Source organism: Haliotis asinina, chromosome 13 (assembly GCF_037392515.1).
Source record: "Haliotis asinina isolate JCU_RB_2024 chromosome 13, JCU_Hal_asi_v2, whole genome shotgun sequence".
In the NCBI taxonomy this organism is placed as follows: Eukaryota; Metazoa; Mollusca; class Gastropoda; order Lepetellida; family Haliotidae; genus Haliotis; species Haliotis asinina.
In genome coordinates this window covers 41,408,100-41,426,612 of record NC_090292.1, presented here as the reverse complement: position 1 = coordinate 41,426,612, position 18,513 = coordinate 41,408,100, and the positions used below count along the sequence as shown (strand labels likewise).

At 38.1% G+C, this 18,513-nt stretch overlaps 1 protein-coding gene across 1 annotated transcript; it reads left to right on the top strand.

Moving 5' to 3' along the window:
• Positions 1–42: 42 nt before the first annotated feature.
• Positions 43–16,056, top strand: LOC137259249 (ornithine decarboxylase antizyme 1-like). Its single transcript, XM_067796877.1, is given in 5 exon segments — positions 43–202; positions 12,509–12,563; positions 12,565–12,833; positions 13,819–13,904; positions 14,906–16,056. Coding segments are annotated over 5 exon segments (639 nt in total). The 5' UTR covers positions 43–104; the 3' UTR covers positions 15,037–16,056.
• Positions 16,057–18,513: the final 2,457 nt, after the last annotated feature.

Genomic DNA, 18,513 nt, shown 5'->3' with positions numbered 1-18,513 from the left:
TAGCACTCCTCATTGTGACGTCATCACGGATATAAATATCTTTTACAAGGCCGTGCTCTTGCACAAACGAAGACGAACAAGCAAAGGGCGAGGAGGGGAGAGATATGTTAAGAGCTTCTGAAGCTATCGTTTTAGACGAGAATTTTGGCCCCCAAAGCAGAGACATTTTAGCCAGTATGCCAGCGTTACAAAGTACAAATATGTACGTATTGATCGTTGTGTTTTGTATTTGTAAATGACGATGTAATGAAAATGTTTACATTTTGTTGATGAAACCAAGATGGCTGCCATGTTTCCGATTTGCAACACATGTCACATTTGTGCACTTTGTGTTGTCACGATTTTAGTTTTTAGTCTGTTTAATTGTGGTTCACATTCGGGTTAATCTGATCACATCAGTGATCACATAGATTTTAAGTTCATATTGTTTTCTATTTTGCCTTTCGAATCAAAGAATCTCAACATGGCACCACATTTCTGAGAATGTTTAACTTCAAGGTTTAAATGGAACTGTTGTCAAGACGTAGTAATCGACCACTTCGATGCTGTTGTAAGTGAGGCATAGTGACATGGTTATTTGAGAGTCATGGGTTGGCTTGTCATCGTGACCTGAAACCTGTCTCTGACAAATCAGCTGATAAGATTGTTAAGAGTGGACCGGAAACTGGGTTTTGATGGCGTAGCGGCAATATTCTTCAAGGGCAGTCTTATAAATTAGGTTTTTGTAGAACAAGAAGACTATCACTTATGTTGTGACTTTACATAATAGTTTTTCTGTGCCCCTCTCGAACTTCGTTTGATGTATGAAAAATGCTGTTGGTTTGAGTAGATTGGGATAATGATAGTGTTGCATCATACCACTACCAGATTTGGAAAGATTTACACCTGTAACCCTGTATTCTGTTTAGTCATTCTGTGCCTGGAATATGGGTCTATAGTTGTTATAGAATTCATAGACATGACCGTTACCCATTGAAATAATCTTAATCAATAGGATACATGGATACTACAGGCAGAACACTACTCCAGGAATGAGTTGTCTTATATAATGTTTGTAACTAGGTTGGGTAACAAAGCTGTTCACTGTGTGAAACATGTTGAAGACTAATGTCCTTAGGCTGCTTTGCTACACAGACATCACATTCTTTGATCCTTAGGCTAGTGTAAAGGTGAAGGCTTGTTATCTGCAGTTCTGTCCTCAGCCTTCAAAATTTCCAGCTTCTGAAAAAACATCACTTTGCCATTCTGATAAAACTTCACTTCACAATCATGTTAGTTTATGTGGAGATTACTGTTGTTATGCATGTAGGCCATGGTAAAAAATTGGGTGCAATTGACATTGTAAGTAAGCAGTAATTATTTGAGATAGTGGTAGCTTTGCAGTAATTTGACCACCGCATTAGCCTCTTTGAGTCTTATACTGGCAATATGTCTTCCGTCCTAAACGCAGTGCTAACTGAAATTTGAAAACAAAACGTTCTGTAAAGTTCTCGTGTCTATCCTTGCTTTGACATGCTGGCTCTCTGACTTGGAGGATTGGAGCTCATTTTCAGAAGACAAAATGACATTGCACAACTGTAATGAAAAATGTCTAGTTAATATTATGATATCTGTTTATTGAATTACAAAAATAATGATAAATAAATAAATTTTTTTCACTTTTCAAGCAGTCTGCCTATGATTAAACCTGTATCTGAAATAGGTTTTATTGATACTTATTGATGCTAATCACATTGTTAACAGGTGTTGTTTGAATACGGAATTCTGACGAACAGTTATGTTACTGACAGATGTTGTACCTGATGGAATGTTCTCATTGACTCAGCAACCTTGGCAGTCGAGGTTTGGACTGGCATTGTCTGTTATTTTATTCAATGAGTGGTGTCTGCATTTTCCTACAGTAGGGCTTGTGAATGGGGCTGCAACAGTTATGTTCGATTCAACGAAAATAGAATCTGACACCGTTTGGATTTTTTATAACCGTTATCATTACTTTTGATTTGATCATGTGTTGATGTTTGAATAACTCTTATATGTCCACATGGTCAGAACGTAATTTTGACCCAAACTCAAGCAGTTTCGAGCGTTGAATTTAGGCAAAACTTATTTGGTTGAAACCAGGCAATTTATTTAATGAGAATGGTTGTAAGTAGACATTGCCCAGTTGACTATTGATATCACGGTGAAAAAGCAGACATGGAGAGTACAAAGATAACAATGTTTTTACTTGTATGAAGGATCAAATCAAGGGTCAGAAATCGAATCTCAGTCTGGGTGAATTGTTGCTGGCCTACTAGTGAGGATAGTCCACACTATCACAGGGTTTTCTGACTGCGATTTAACCAGGTATATGAACCACTGACCATTTCAGGGTAGGCAATGCTTCAATTTAGTGACTATTGACAGAAGGTGCAGGTGGTGTTATTGCCAAACTGTGTGCAGGTAAAGACATTGTTGGGGATAGTCTGTCACTCAGACCAAGAAACAAGTGTACCAAGTGCAGCCCATGCAAGTTGTGTGTGGCAAGTCAAGACTACCATATTTTCATTCTCTGCGGTCCTTTTTATTGCATTTTATTTTAATTTTGAAACCTTTTTTTGGTGTAATGTGTTCATTTCACAGGGACTGGGAAAGGCAAGGGCCATGGGCCATTGTGCATATTAGAATAAAATATGGCCAAATAAAATATTGAAATTAACTATTGTTACAAGGGCCGTGGCTCATTTAAAATTCAGAAAATAATTGATAATCCTGAAAATGGCCCATTGTTAAAGTTCTCTATCCCAATGCAAGATTTCAGAGATTTCAGTGTATTGTGAGGACATAAAACGACCCAAGCAGCCAAAGTAGGGTGTAAGAGGAAACAAGGAAGCATGGCATGAAGTTTCATATGAGCTGTCTCACTGTATAATTTAATGTTTTCTTTTAAATGATGAATTTATGTACAGGAACAGCAGCTGTAGATATGAATAGATGGTGTTCTTTAAAATGTTATCCATGGTTAGCGGTGAATTATGTTGTCTGTTATTGGGTATCTATTGTGGATTTCATGCTTTAACTCTTAAGAGGCAGGCAAGTTAAGTCTAAACAGCAAGTTCTTTATTAAAAAAAAAATTAGATTTGTGGATTTTTCTGAAACTGAGACTCAATGAAACAGTTTTTAAGCTCTGCATCCATCATATTGAGGAAAAACAAGTTTTAATCTTCTTTCTCTGTATTTCTCTGCAATAAGATTATTTTTAGCATGTTTTCAGATATTACTATTTCAATTTGGTTGTTGGCAGCATACTTGGAGACAAATGTCGGAAATCAGAGCGAGGACTTAGTCTTGAATAATCGGTCTTATAGTGTTTGAAATTACAAGCCAATGTTTTTGTGATGGCGTAATTGACATGTGCTTGTGCTGCATAGTTGAAGAAGATCGTATGCATGCGATAACACTACGTGTTTCACAAGATCACTATTAAGGTTAGTAATTATTTTCCCCTGTATATATATTTTGCCGAAACTGAAAAAGTGCAAAAACAGGTTTGAATCTTCCAGCCCAAACTTACACTTTGGCGGCATTTTCTACTGCCAAATCTGAACTCACACACTCACTCACTCTTGATGGTGTGCTGTGCCCCTCATCAAATAACATGCCATACTACATATTTGTGTATTCTTAAGCCCATTTCTTTATTTAACTATGCATTTCAAATGATCATTGTCGTATATTCAAATACATGTAAGCACAGTTGACTCCTGAAAGGCAGGCCTAAAATATTCATCTGGTGCCCTGAAGCACACGTAGAAGAAAATGCATTTCTATCCCTGTTAAATTACTTATGCATTTTCAGAAAGTCCAGGTCATGGTGACCTCATGACCACATGACTAAGATATGTTCAATGTTACTTGTGCTTATCACCATTTGCTCACTGCTAAACAGGAAAACTGGTCAAACTGAAAAAACCTCCACCTATAACCGGCCAAGGACAGAGATATGGCTGGCACATTGCCAGACCGTCAGTTATGCATTATGTTGATGCTGTAAATCAACTGGCAGCTTGTGCAAGTTTGTGAATATGCCATCACATTGTGTGACCTATATATCAGACATGACCACACACTTTCTTAAGTCATGTCGTACGTCACAGTTGTCCATGTGTGCTCTTGCATGCTTACTTGCGATTTTCATTGAGATATATCAGGGCTGAAATTAATTACATGCACTTGTGCAGCCCAAAATTACAATGTGGTGCCTAGTTATTAGTCATACTTACACCAGGTGCAAGTCAGTTTAGAGTGGGTAGACGTCAGTCATTTTTACATTACAAAGTAGGCGAAATTTAGTCTCTGAAAGGAATATATTTTACCGTAGAAGTGTTTCATAAATAAATATCATAACATGTAAGGAAAAGGAGACTTTTTTCCTTAGACAATGGTTATCAAGACTTACCACATATTCTAAACTTAGGTTTTTTTGGATAAATCTGTTTCAGGATCAGTATGACAGGTCTACACATACCACATATTTATATCTAGTTTAAAAATTTTTGTTATGTCTCAACACTTTTCTGAGAGTGGCATCATGTTATGACTTAATATTTGAGCCAGCTACTTTTGCCTCTTGTCATAGGCATAAGCCATAAACTATCCTGCGTATGCGATTCTTGAGAGGCATTTTGAAGTTGGTGAATGTTCAAGATAAATTTATGGATGGCAATTTTCTCTTTATTGTATGACACAACGTAACCCAGAAATATCATACAAAAAGGAAGCCCTACTTCTCCTGCATATTCCGTGCATCTGTACATTACTTTCTGCATATGGTAATGCTATTTTAATTGAGGTTGTCTTTCTAGAAATATGTTTTACTTCACTTGGGTTTTGACTTCTGGAAAGCTGCACTTGTGATTTATGTATGTCTGCACGATGTTCCCTACTCATGGCTCTAACTAAGTGTCTAATATGTTCTCCATTTTCAAGGGCAGTGGGGTAGTTTTGTGGTTAGAGCATTTTCGGTGATGACCTTGGTTCTATTGACCACTTGGATTCAGTATGTGAAGCCCATTTCTGGTGTCCACTCCTGGGATATTGGTGGAACATGCAAGAGAGTTAGGGCTTTTATAAAAGTTAACTAGGTTTGAAATAGATCAGAATTGTTCAAACACTGTACAGAGAGTCTTTAAAATGGTTTTCTTCGAATAAAAAAAAATGGTAAGAAACATTACAATACGTGGTATTCTGTTTCGGAACTCTGTAAATGTGCCACTTGTAACATCAGTGACATGACACTGACTGCCACACTTCCTTGAGAGGGAAAATTTTGTTGTAAGATCTATCAAAGTGGTGGTCTCTGATTTGTAGTACTTGTGTCATTGACTATTTTTGCCCTTCCCTGAAAGAGGAAGTTGAAAACTATGAAAAAGTTCAGTTAACTATAGTATGTGTTTGGATGTCTCTAAATTTATGTCCTGTTTGCTAATTGGTAAGTGTTTGTTTCCATGGGAAAATTCAATATTATGTAAAAATCAGTTGACAGGAAAGCAACACCTGCTCTCTGTTGCCATGGTTTCTGGAACGTGAGATGAGCAAACTGATGTTATGTCAGGAATTTTACACTAAGGAGTTGGTTTTGTCATCAAATCATATTTCAATTTTATTGTCATGTGGTGAAGTAGCTTTATTGTTTTGTATTTATTGACTTAACCAGTGAAAAAAGTGTAACATTGGTTCAGATTTCGTTAGTTATGATTGATTGCCGTCTGTTTTATTGAAACATTATTTTAGAATGGACTACTGTATCAAAACATTGGGACACAAACATGTGTTTGTTTTAAATATAGGTATTATGTACATTCTGGTCATTTGTTTTGGTCAGCGTCTTATGGACAGGTTTTATGAATTTGCATTGTTGTTGAAGATTTACTGTAGGGATCTCTTTATGTAAGGGGTTGTCAGTTGATACATGAGGATATATAGGTTGCTGTATTGGGTAATAGGATATGTTTACTATCAGTGTGTGTACAATGGACAGTTGGTCACCTTATATAGGACAATATAGGGTAGCTGTATTGTGTAACGATATGTTTACCAACAATGTTGATGTGTAACAATAATTATTGACAGTTGGTTACTTTATAAAGGGGTTGCTTTATAGAGGGCTAGCTTTAAAAAGGGTAATATAAGGTAGGTATGTTGTGTCACAGGATATGTTTACCCAAAGTGTTTGTACAAACAAGAGTTGATTGCCTTGTACAGAGGTCGCCTTATAAAGGGGTTGATTTATACAGTATAGCTTTATTGTGTAACAGGATATGTTTACCAACTGTGTCTGTGAACAAGTGACAGTTGGTCACCTTATACAGAGGTAGCCTTATAAAAGGGTGGCAACACAGGGTAGCTGTGTTGTGCAACAGAATAAGTTGATCAACAGCGTGAGTGTACAGTTGAAGGCTGTTAATGCTTCAGAGTTGTGTCACCTTGACATGTAATTACTCATGGTTTTTACATAACATGGAAGAGGTCTCTTTGCTGGTGCATGGACAAACCCAGTAATGAACGTTTTCGCGTCTTTATTCCTTTGGTTGAAAAATTTAGGCTAGATTTCACTATGTGCAGGCTTCATATATTTACAGATTGCATCTATTGTTGGTAACACGATCCACTCCAAGTGCAATGCGGCAGTTTCATTTCTATAAATGTCCTGTATTAAATAGGTTATGTTTTTTTTTTGTGTGTGTGTGTGTGTAAGGTGTATCAGTTACTGGAAACAAGTCTGTTTCCATACAGTTACTGTATGATATTTATGCAGTGCTGTAGTTCAACCCATCTGCATTCATACTCAACTTGCTATAAATAGTTTTGTAGATCACTTTCTGTGCATAATCTTGTGAAATATTCACGAAAGGTCAGGTGTCATGTGATTGGCCAGTTGTTATTGTGGACAATATGATTTTGCCAAGCGGAAAAGAAAGGAATTTGTTAATGAAAGTGTCATTTAAAAAGTAACCATCTTTCAGAATAGATTAGAGTGACCTTTACTTAATTGTCATGTTGTACATAAATATTTCTCTCACTTTGCTAATAAAGAATCGTCTCCTGTGGGCAACAGCAATAGGATTGTTGATAACACTATGGAGTGAATACTGTAAGATGGCACTGCCTGATTAATTTAGTTGCAGTTTGCAGGTAGTAAAATGTGTGAAATTTAATCTTGTCATTTTTGAGTCATTTCAGATTTCACTGTTAGCTGAGGCAGTAAGGTAGTCTAATAGTTAATGTGTCGGCTCACCATGCTGAAGACCCGGTTCAATTCTCCACATGGGCACAATCTGTAAAGCCCAGTTCTTGTGTTCTCAACATGTTATTGCTGGAATATTGCTAAAACCATACTCACTCATTGTTATCCAAGTTTACATAATACTCTTACACAGGTTTGTTTCAGGCAAGAAATTTCCTTCCTGTATAAAGTTCCGTTTTCTATTGATATTATTGTCACACTGACATTGTTATTGTTTACAAGTTTAACATGCTAAAAATAGACACAAACTACCTGCATTCAGGCAAGTATTTCGCAAGGGGAGGGACAAGGTTAAATGGGTCTGTCGTCCAGGCTTTGCTGAGTTACATCAGCATTGATATCAGATAGGGTATGAGACAACTGGTTGTGTGTTTTGAAAATGTTACACACATGTTATGTGTCTGTCAGTCCTGTGAGTGTATCCCTGATAAGATAAGATGTTCAGAAGAGGGTTCAGGGTTCCACTGTGACAGTTGTACATGTCGAATCACCTACAGCAACAACATTCACTGATAGACTGGCACACCTGCTTAGATAACCATGCTTTTTCTATTGTATTAAATACGTTTTGTGGTATGTGCATGTCAGACTTGGTCGTCATCTCCCCTTGTTGAGTTGAGGAAGCTGTTGTTCTTGGTAAGATTTGATTGTTGATCACATCAGAATTGGTCTTCAGCTACCCTTGCTTGTCATAAAGGGTGACTAATGAAATCAGGTGGTCAGACTTGCTAACATGGTTGACTTGTGTCGTATCCCACCGGTCCTGATCCTGTTGATCACTGGATTGTCTGGTCCAGACTCAGTTATGCACAGATCGTAGCTTGAAGTTGTACATTAGTGAGTTTAACAACCTACCAACCAATATATTTTCAATTGTTGCTTGTTGTATATTGTTTTGTTTTTAGTTTTTGATTTACAGTGGGAGCTGTCTAAACTGACACTCATTGGGAATGAAGAAATAATCAAGTGTAGACTAAATTGAAGAGCTGTACAAGCCACGAACGGGATGAATTTTCATGCTGATATTGACAGCTTGCTGGATTTGACAGATGCTAGTTTTCCCATTGTATATGCCTGTTTTTGTCCTGATATATGACTATAAGATATGGCTGAAAAGTACTACAGATGTGACATAAAACCGTAACTCTATCACTGGATTGAACTCTTCAGCCCACCACATGTGTTGTCAGGAAGTAAAAACAGTTGTATCTGTCGAGTGGAGGAATATCTAGAGGACACTATCCTTTGTGCTTGGTTTTCAGAGCTTGAGTATCAGGGCTCATGACTTGTTGTTGTGCTATTGCTGGTTCCAGAAGTTGGTGCTTGAGCTTTATGTTTTTGCTGCCAGGACTGTTTCCTAAGCTAGGCCTTGTAAATAGATCCATATAAATCTCTGGGATGTATTGATTATTGATTATATGGGGGGTAGCAATACATATCAGGTCAGTTGCTGGCTGAACTAATCAACAGCCTCAGGCATCATCTGGTTAAGCATGCCTCCTGGGGTTCTCACTCCTCTTGGGTTCTCATGCCAGCTCTACGGTTCTCTCTCCTAGAGTTCTCTCCTTGGGGTCTCACAGCTCCTTTAGGGCTGTTCTCATGTTTCTTTGGGGTTCTCAGGCCTCCCTTGGGGTCTCTCACGCTTCCTTTTGAGTTCTCAACCTCCCCCATGGTTTCACACAACCTCTGTTGGTCTCACACCTAGTTGGACTGTAAGACTAAATAAAAAAAAGGTGAAATGTTTCTTAGGCATCCAGGGATGGAAATAATTCTTGAATTGCTAATGTACCCGGTACAGTGGCACTTGTAAAATCACTTGCCCTTTTAATTTTTCCATTATACAAGCTGATTTTCTTGTTGATTATTTAAATCAACAACATAATTAACAATGGAAAGTCCACTGGACACCAGTACAGCATGATATACAAATTAGCTAGCTCGACTTCCCAAGCTGTATTTCTCAGAGAGCTTGGGGATTTGTCAGATTCTGATGACTCTTGGTTTAGTTGGACAAAAACTGTTGAGTAATTTGTCAGGGCCTTACATAATATTTTGGCTTAGGTTAAAGCTTGTCTACGCCTCCTAGGATTAACGCACTACACGACTAGTACCTGTTTCTGCAGAAATCAATGTCGGCTAGTTCATTCCTCTGTGGAGTTGTGTACATGCTGGGATGTTGGTCGACCTTTTGGTTATTGATTGGAGCAATCGTCGTCCTACTGTTGGGACGTGATAAAAGGCATACATTATCACTATTTACTCATTGGGATAGACATTGAGCTAGTTAGCTCCTTGGCTGGCAGGCGGCCAGGTGAGAATTGGATAGCATTTTGTATTTCATTATTTCAGTAATAACATGTTTTTCTGTACGTAATTTTCTTAATTGTCACAAGCTATGGTATTCCCAAGGGTTTTTCAAGATTGCAAACAAGGTGCACTTGGCTATGTTGGTAGACTAATTAGAAAAAGAATGAAATGTGTTTTGTCATAAAGAGCTTGGAAAAACTCAAAGCTGCTTTTCAAAGACACTTGAACATTCTGGAAATAAATTTGTTTCAGTAATAGACAATTACATGTTCAAGGCTCTTTCTCCATGAAAATACAAGTCCTCAGTTACATTTTTAGTTTTATCTGTTGGTATGAATAGAGAAATAAGTAATTCCCTTTTATACTGCCATGTGTAGCAGCCTTGGCTTATCTAGATAAATCTGTTTTTATCAAATTTTTATCCAGGTTTAGGATTTTTGTGAGAAAAGTTTTGTCAAATTTAGTTCAAACATTATATTCATGAGAAAGTTATTGGGCACACATCTTCACAGTTGATGTGCAGTACGGTGCAAGAAGCATGAATACATGTGACATGAATTCTATGGACAGGCATCTTATTTCCTTGTAGCATAAATAATTTTCATGAAGTGAGTCAAGGATGGATCTTTTTAAAATTTGACGGGCAAATTAGAAATCTTCCCTGCTGTGCGCACATAATTTCATTTCAATTTTTTTTTTTTTTTTAAAGGTTTGTGATGATTTCAAATGCATACAAATCCATTTTCATGGCCATACACTTACACATACATATATACATTTGTACAGGAAACAGTTTGCTGTTTATGAATCACAGCACTTGGTAATTAGGTGACGTTTTAGAGGTAGCTAGAGTTGCTGAGAATGTAAGGTCAAAGCAAAGAGAATTCTCAAAGACCCGTGCAGTGACGGATGATGAGAGACCCACAGTTTTTAGTTTGTGTGATACAGTGTATGATTCGAACACAGTTACAACTAATCTGGGGCAAGTGCATGTCTAATTCAGATTCACAGTGTGATGACTTTTGATATTATCCCTTATGAAATAGTCACTCCACATGCCTGCTGCTTCTTTTGCTGTTGCTACGCATTTGTCACAAATCTTGAAATATTGAATGAAAACAAGGATAGTTTCTTTAACATTATGTTATTTTGTTGACAAAAATTATAACATTCTACAGATTTGGTGTGTGTTATCCTATCTACTATGACGTCGGTTTGTGTCATTTACAATTATTTGTGTCTGAGTTGGTGTAATTCATTGGGTAGATTTTGACTCAAGTTGTCTGTACTGTCATGTGATTACTGTTGATTAGCCATTTGTGGTTTGCATAATGCGTAAACGAAGCGAGCTAAACCCAATTCACCAGTAGTTGCTTGGCATGAATCCCGGTCTTTCTTGCTTTGTGTGCAGCAAGGTTGTGACCTCTTCCTGTTGTTATTGGCTAATCAGGACAATCAGGTTACACCAGGTAATGTTATATAGTAACAATGTCTGGGGTCTTTGGCCTGGAGATAATGTATTTATTACAGGATTATTGTAATCAGTAACCTGCAGAGGTCCACCAAGTGTTGTGTTTTATTGACCAGGACTAGACGTGATATGGTGAAGGAGGGTTAAAGGCTTGTGGTGTCTAGCCTCTGAGTTTTTGTAATTAAGGTTGTTCCCTCATTGGGTTAATATTTTTGATAACTGGGGCGACAACATACATTTTCAAGGATCCACACTCTGATGTAGTATCGTTCTGTTTTTTCATCAAGCATCATTATCATCAGGGATGTTTTGCCCCAGTGTGTAAGTTTGGGGGATCTAAGCTTACGTACACTTTACTGGATGAGCTAATATTATGTTTGAATGAAAACTTAGATGCTGTATTTGTTTTTCAAGGAATTATATTCTAACACTTAATATTGACCACTTTAGACAATGATGTTGGTAGTATCATCAAAAAGAGAGCTTTGATGGCATGGTTCCAGAGTGTACTGGGTTTAAATCCTGATTTTCAGGGATCCTGTACAACAAAATCGGCTTCACAGACTCTTAAATATTATTATTAGTAGTAATAATACTGTTACAGTATTTCTTATCATGATCATCACAATAATTGTTGTCATAATTGATTTGCAAATGATGCCATAACCCAACTAGTATCAAACTCAGTGATAACTTATCATTACTTGATTGGAATTTTGATTCACGTGTTGTCATATCCCAATTGTGTAGATCAATGATCATGCTACTGATCAGAGGATTGTATGGTCCAGACTTTATAGACTTTCAGCCTCATCGCTGGAATATTTCAGTATAAGACAATCTTGGAACTGCAGCTCCCAAGATCCCTGTCTCATTCTCACTTTCATCTCTTTTTCAATAGCACATCCCTGAAAATTTCTTAGTGCAGCATAAAACTCAACTCGCTCCTAATTCATCCCGAGTTGAACGTGACTTTGACATCAGTTCAAGGTTACACATATGACCATACATTGAGCCTTGCTTGGTGTGTGGAAATAATTTAAATAGGTTTTCTAATATCGAATTGTAATGATGATGATTTTCAAAAATCGAAACTAAGGTATCTGATTCGATTTTCATAAACTGAATTGTTGAAGCTATTCTATAAATGCTGTGTTTAGCCTGTGAGTGTAGTGTTAGGCTTCTTTTATCAATGCAACATCCTGTTCCCTTTACTAGTTGATTCCAGGTGCTATGAAGTTTGGTTGTTGTGTTAGACACTGTGTCTGTTTGAAATGTGCTATGTACTAAATGTTCTCAGACAAATGAAGTATTTTGTGAAGTATGTATTGTTTTATGTAAATATTGTGTGATTGGCGTCAGGGTTTGTGAGCTTCCACTAGACAGAGTAGTCACATTGGGTCCTCATGTTGTCAACCTTCTCAATAAGAGCTTCATGTTTCAGGATGTCGAATCAGCGGTATTGTATATCGCTGGGTCCTGGGCCTCTGTGGTACTCCTGATGTTCCCCACGCCGTTGATGCATCCAAAATGTCCTTCGTGGCAGAGGGCAGCGGCGTGGGGGTTTTAGCACAGCCCCCTGTCAATGCTAAAGGCCTGTTCACTACCAACGTGAACTCCTTGGCACATCAGACGCAGGTTGCAGCCAACCTGTGTTTCAAAATTCGTCCTGTGGAATGTTTGGAGGTGACCTGGGAAACTGTTTTGCTGGACGGCAAGTTGTATGTAGAGCTACCCTGTGGCATACTTCCCGAGGGATCCAAGGAAAGGTCAGTACAATCTCTCAGCCGTCTTGGGATAGTGGTTAAGGCATTCACTTCTTATTCTGAATATCAGGGTTCAGTTCCCTGTATGGGGACAATGTGTGAAGTCCATTTCTGGTGTCCACTGCTGTGATATTGCTGGAATAGGCAAATAAATTCACTCATCTGAATCACTTGTTTGCCACAGTTTTATCTGTTAATCAAGACACAATTATGAGAATTCCAAAGCAGGTTGCGCTGGCAGTGGCGTGGGGACGCTTATTTGATTTGCATATAATTTTTAATGGTAAAAGTATCCATTCTTACACGCATAACGTTTCTTGGGCTTAGCATTCAAAATTGTAATTGGAATTGTAATGTGCATATCATAAGTAAAACATGTCTGTTTGGGGCTGTGATTATTATAGGCGAGGGAGAGACATTTATATATTTGGGGTCACATTCATAAATTTTAGAGGGTAGGTATCATTGTTTGTACAGGCCTCTCCATAGAAATAATCATCATGCACCAAGTACTTAAGTCTTGATTGGTCCATTATTTTATCTATATGGATAGGGTATTGCTTCTGTGGACCCCTCCGCACCAGCTGTCAACAGTCATATTAATGGTGATTACAACTTTTTCTGTGATGCATGACAATTTCTAATAGAGAAAACGGTGTTTGGGCATAGGTTATTTATGAAAATCTTGCCTTGAAATATTTGCTAACTATCATTCTAAACTGCTATATTTAACAATTCATTTGGAGACTTTCTAGTCAGACTGTAGTTATCATGTAAACAACAGTTCTTTATTGCCACTGAGAAATAAATGTTGTAAGGGAGGTAACTCTGGGTTTTGCTGCTCAAGGGAGCTAAATCTATTAAGTCAGCGCCAAAGAGTGATAAAATATGTGCATTTGTCACAGAAATGGTGGAATAAACTGATACTGTAGTAAAAACAAATAAACGATGTATATGGTTTGTGTCTAAGTTGCTGTCTCTGTTACAGTCTTGTGTCTCTTTTGGAGTATGCTGAGGACCGACTGAAGTGTAGCCATGTCATTCTGTGCTTCAAGAAGAACCGCGCAGATAGAGGTGAGTGCTGTCACATTGTAGGAAGGATTATGGCCACAATAACTAGATTTTCTTCCAGATATTTGAACACAAAAGCTGGCAATCTTTTTGTGTGTATTTTCTTACTAGTCATTGTACCTGATAAAGATGGATCCTAATATGAATAGTTTTGTACGTATGATATTTTGTCAAGCAAAGAAGAAAACATTTGATTTCTCTTGTCTGAAGGGATGGTGGGTAGCCTAGTGGTTGAGTGTTCGCTTGTCACACCAGGTTCGATTCCCCACATGTGTACAATGTGTGGAGCTCATTTCTGGACGATTCTGAGGTTGGGAGTGCACCCCCACCCACCCTTTAGTCCTGAAGGTCAATTAAATGACCATTGAAAGTGGGTTAAAATTCAGTGAGCGCCCCACCAACAACCCATACACACAGACCACACCACACACCACACACCCACACCCACACCCACACCCACACCCACACCCACACCCACACCCACACCCACTTTTTTTTAAAGATTTATCTGCCCCTGGTTCCCCAGTTGGATATTGCTAGAATATTGCTGAAGGTGCCGTAAAACCATACTTACTCGCTCTGTCTGAAAGTTGTAAAACCCAATCATCAGTTCTATCCCAGGTTGCGGCAAATTTTGTTCAAATGTTTGAAATGGAAGAGCCCCTCTTTAACATATCCAGGATCCTGTATGATGATGACATTTTGTCTTACATGCATAATTTGGATCTCAGGTTCGAATCTCTGTTTTGACAATATTTTGGAAAAATAAAAATCTGGACTTTTGCAGTTGTATATTGTTTTTGTATATTATGATTAAGATGTATTTCAATTTAAACAAAATTTGTGAAGAAATGAATCTTTTCGAAAGTTATTTCTCTACCGTCACTAATGCAGTTCTGAGGTACGAAAAAGCTATACTTTCAAAAATGTAATAAATTGATTTTGATCACTGTAGAAATTGAAAAGTCCTGGAACTAACATTAACTATTCCTTGTGTTTTTCAGTTAACTTGCTTCGAGTGTTCAGTTTCCTGGGCTTCTCTGTCGTCCCACCTGGAGATCCCCTTGTCCCCAAAGTGGAGGACCTGATGTTCATGGTTTACATCATCGAGGAAGACTCTGACGAAGGGGATTAGCATTTGAGGGACAGGCCTTGAGCATTGAATGCTGAATTTAGATTTTTTTTTTTCCTTTTTCGTTCATGTGTCAAACTGTAGTCTTGTTCTTCTAGAATACTTTTCCATGCTTCTTTTTCCAGTCGTAACCAAGTTCCATTTTGCCATGAAGTTTATATTGATCATTCAGGGGTTAGAAAACTAACAAAATTCTGTTATTTGTCTTGAGCCGCGAACAAGGGAGCTTTCCTGTGCTCCTGTATGCAGTGCAAATTAGGGAGTGTTTTTTGTCATCTTAACCACTTTCAACCGAACATATCATTTTTTAAAATAATTATTGACATCGCACAATGTCACCAGAACAAACAATTTGTTTGTTTACTTATACACCCATTTTAAGACTTCATTTGTCTGCGTACCGATTTTCATGCACATAGTGTAATCATAATCCTGTATGGTTGCAGGTTTCGGTTTTTGTTAGACAGGCCAAGAAATAAATACAGTTTCATCTTTGACTAAGAGGAAGCAAGGTTTATTTGTATATTGTGATAACATTCATAGTGTGCGAGTGAATTTGTTTTTGTGACTTTTGTATATAAACTACGAGGAGAAAGTAGATATTTGTTCAGTTCTTGCCTTCGGACCCAAGTATTCAACATTCCCTGTATAATTTGTTCGAATGATTTATCCTTTTATGCATTTAAAAACCGGAACCTGCAACTTGGATGAAAATGTACCTTGGTTATATTGGTTATTTCTGAATTTCTCTGCCACGAATGTACATGTAAAGCTATACTAATCAAAGAAAAAAATAAAAAAAATGCAAGACATTTCAAAAAAAGACAAAAAAAAGAAGATTGTAACCTATATTATGTGTAATTTTGACAGACACAGCATCAAGTATCCATGCTTGAGGTGGGTACTTGCTGCTGTCTACTTATCAAGTGAGATTCGTTGATTTCATTATTTTAGTTAAAACATCTGGTAAATGGTAGAATATTATTGTGGTTCTCTGTAGTAAATAAAATTGTCAAAATGTCATCTTGTGTTCTGTTTTGTATTAAACAAATGAGGGCTTGGGTAGCCTTTTGGTTAAGGTGTTTGTTCGTTACTGAAGACCCATGTTTGATTCCCTCGTGGCTACAGTGTGTGAAGCCCATTTCTGGTGTGCGTGCACACACACAGACACCTGCCCAAAAAGGAACAAAATTATGGCTCATAGCTTTGCCCTAAGCATATACTTGTCTGCTGCATTATTAATGAGAATGTACATGACTATTTTAACATGATATTTGCTGAGGGAACAGATATTTTCATGGGGGTTATAACAGTTTACTGGAGGTTTGGTCGGTTGGGGTTCCTGTACTGAGCCTAGATTTTCGAAACTCTTAGTGCTAAGATGGTCTTAAGCTAATGTTAATGTATCGCACTTACGACAATCTTAGCGCTAAGAAAGCTCCGAAAATCTAGGCCCTTGTTATTATTGCTGGTTAAGGCAACACAAGCATGTGTGATGGCTGAAGGTGACCTAGTTTATCTCAGGGACATACAACGTTAGTATAGAAGTTGATAATTGGATATGTGACACCAACAGACCTGCATCCATCTATACATAGCTGGTGGGTGACAGCTGGAACCAGATAGGTAGATAACAGTCCGAACCACACTATCCAGTGATGCACATCATGAGCATCTGTATATGCATTATGGTGAGTGAGTTTAGTTTTACGTCGCACTCACCAATATCAACTTTTTATTAATATAACTCAGAGCGCCGGGCTGTAAATTATCAAGTCTGGAACACCCAATCCCCTGATCAACAGCATGAGCATCGATCTACGCAATTGAGAACCGATGTGTCAAAGTGAGCAAAACTGACCACCCGATCCCGTTAGTCGCCTCTTACGACAAGCATGGGTCACTGAAGATCAGATAATATTCTAGCCCGGACCTACACGGGTTCTGTGCAATTTGGGATACGATGACATGTCAACCGAGTCTCGTCACTCCCGCCAAAGACCTGAGTTGGATTCCCAACATGGGTACATTGTGTCCGGACTTTATTGTGACGACTGACGTCAAGTTGCTGGAATATTGTTTAAAGCAGTATGAAAACGGGCTCAGAAGGTTAAAGTCATGAGATAGAGGCCATAAAGTACATGTATATGTTTCTATCTCTCTTATTATGAAAGTAGGAGATAGACATACTGTTAAATATCGTTACATAACTCATTTTCCAACTCAGTATGTTTTTCTCCATTCTATCATAACCGCGTTATTAAGCTTTTAAAAACGATCACTCTGTGTTTGAAAACCGTAGGCATATAATATGATTACATACCACTGAATGACTTTGATTAGCCAATCACAATCCAGTGTTTAGTGAAGTCATGGTAGAATACCGTTTTGTTTTCCATATCGTTTCCTTCGTTAAGACGTCGATGGGGATAGTTCCAATACATTTTCTGACGCGAAAAAGGCTTCATGGAATGAAGCGGCAATAAAATATTTTAAACCACCCATCCCATCAACGTCAACCGAACTCGCCGAACTCGCCTTTTCTGTGTATGCTCCTCGACTTTATAACCAAATACCCAGACATCGAATCTGTGGACTCTGTTCAATCTTTCAAGAAGTCAAGAAGTCTCCAAAATCATTTTTGGTCATGAATTTTGTACATGCCACGCATGACATCACCCTCTAGCCATAAGTGTTGAATGGTTCCTTAGGCGATGTCTGAAAGTTTCAAGCTCACCGTAACAAGCACAGGGGCTTGTAACGCTAAAAACTGCCATCAAGGTATATATGGTCCCTAATGGGGTATTACTATTATACTGCTATAGCACTAATACCCCATTAGGAGCAATATATACCTTGATGGCAGTTTTTAGCGTTAGAAGCCCCTGTGGTAACAAGTAGGGCAGAGTGACATATTTACTGCTTTACAAGGATGAGATTAGACACGATCTGACAAATGACCCTAATTTGCATATATAGGAACGCCCTCAAGAACATTCCATTTGAAACAAGAGGGAAACGAGTTGTCGTCTAAATATTGAACAGCACAATTTCATCGTGCGAATCGTGTCGTGATGATGTTTTGTTGAACTATATCGCTCTACGAGACACGTGTTAAACGTGTATTGATTTCACGTCACGGTCAGCATGTATTGCGCGTGCTTAATCGCCAATCTACCTGTAGCAACCAAGTGTATTCGTCCAGATTACTTGCCCCGCCTGCTTGTCACAAACGCATTCATTGCTCTTGCTCATGTAATACTTGTCAAGCAGTGCGAAATGATCCCTTGAAAATTCACTAGCCAGTCGGGATGTTTACTGGGGCCTAGAGGGCCAGTGGCTATTTTGCAAACTGTCTGTAAACATATACAAAGTGGTCTGCACGTCACTGTCAGAAAGGTATGTAGTGTCAATAACGGAATCCTAGCACATATACATATAGTGCGAAGAGCTCGTTAGTGACAGCGCATACCTTGATGG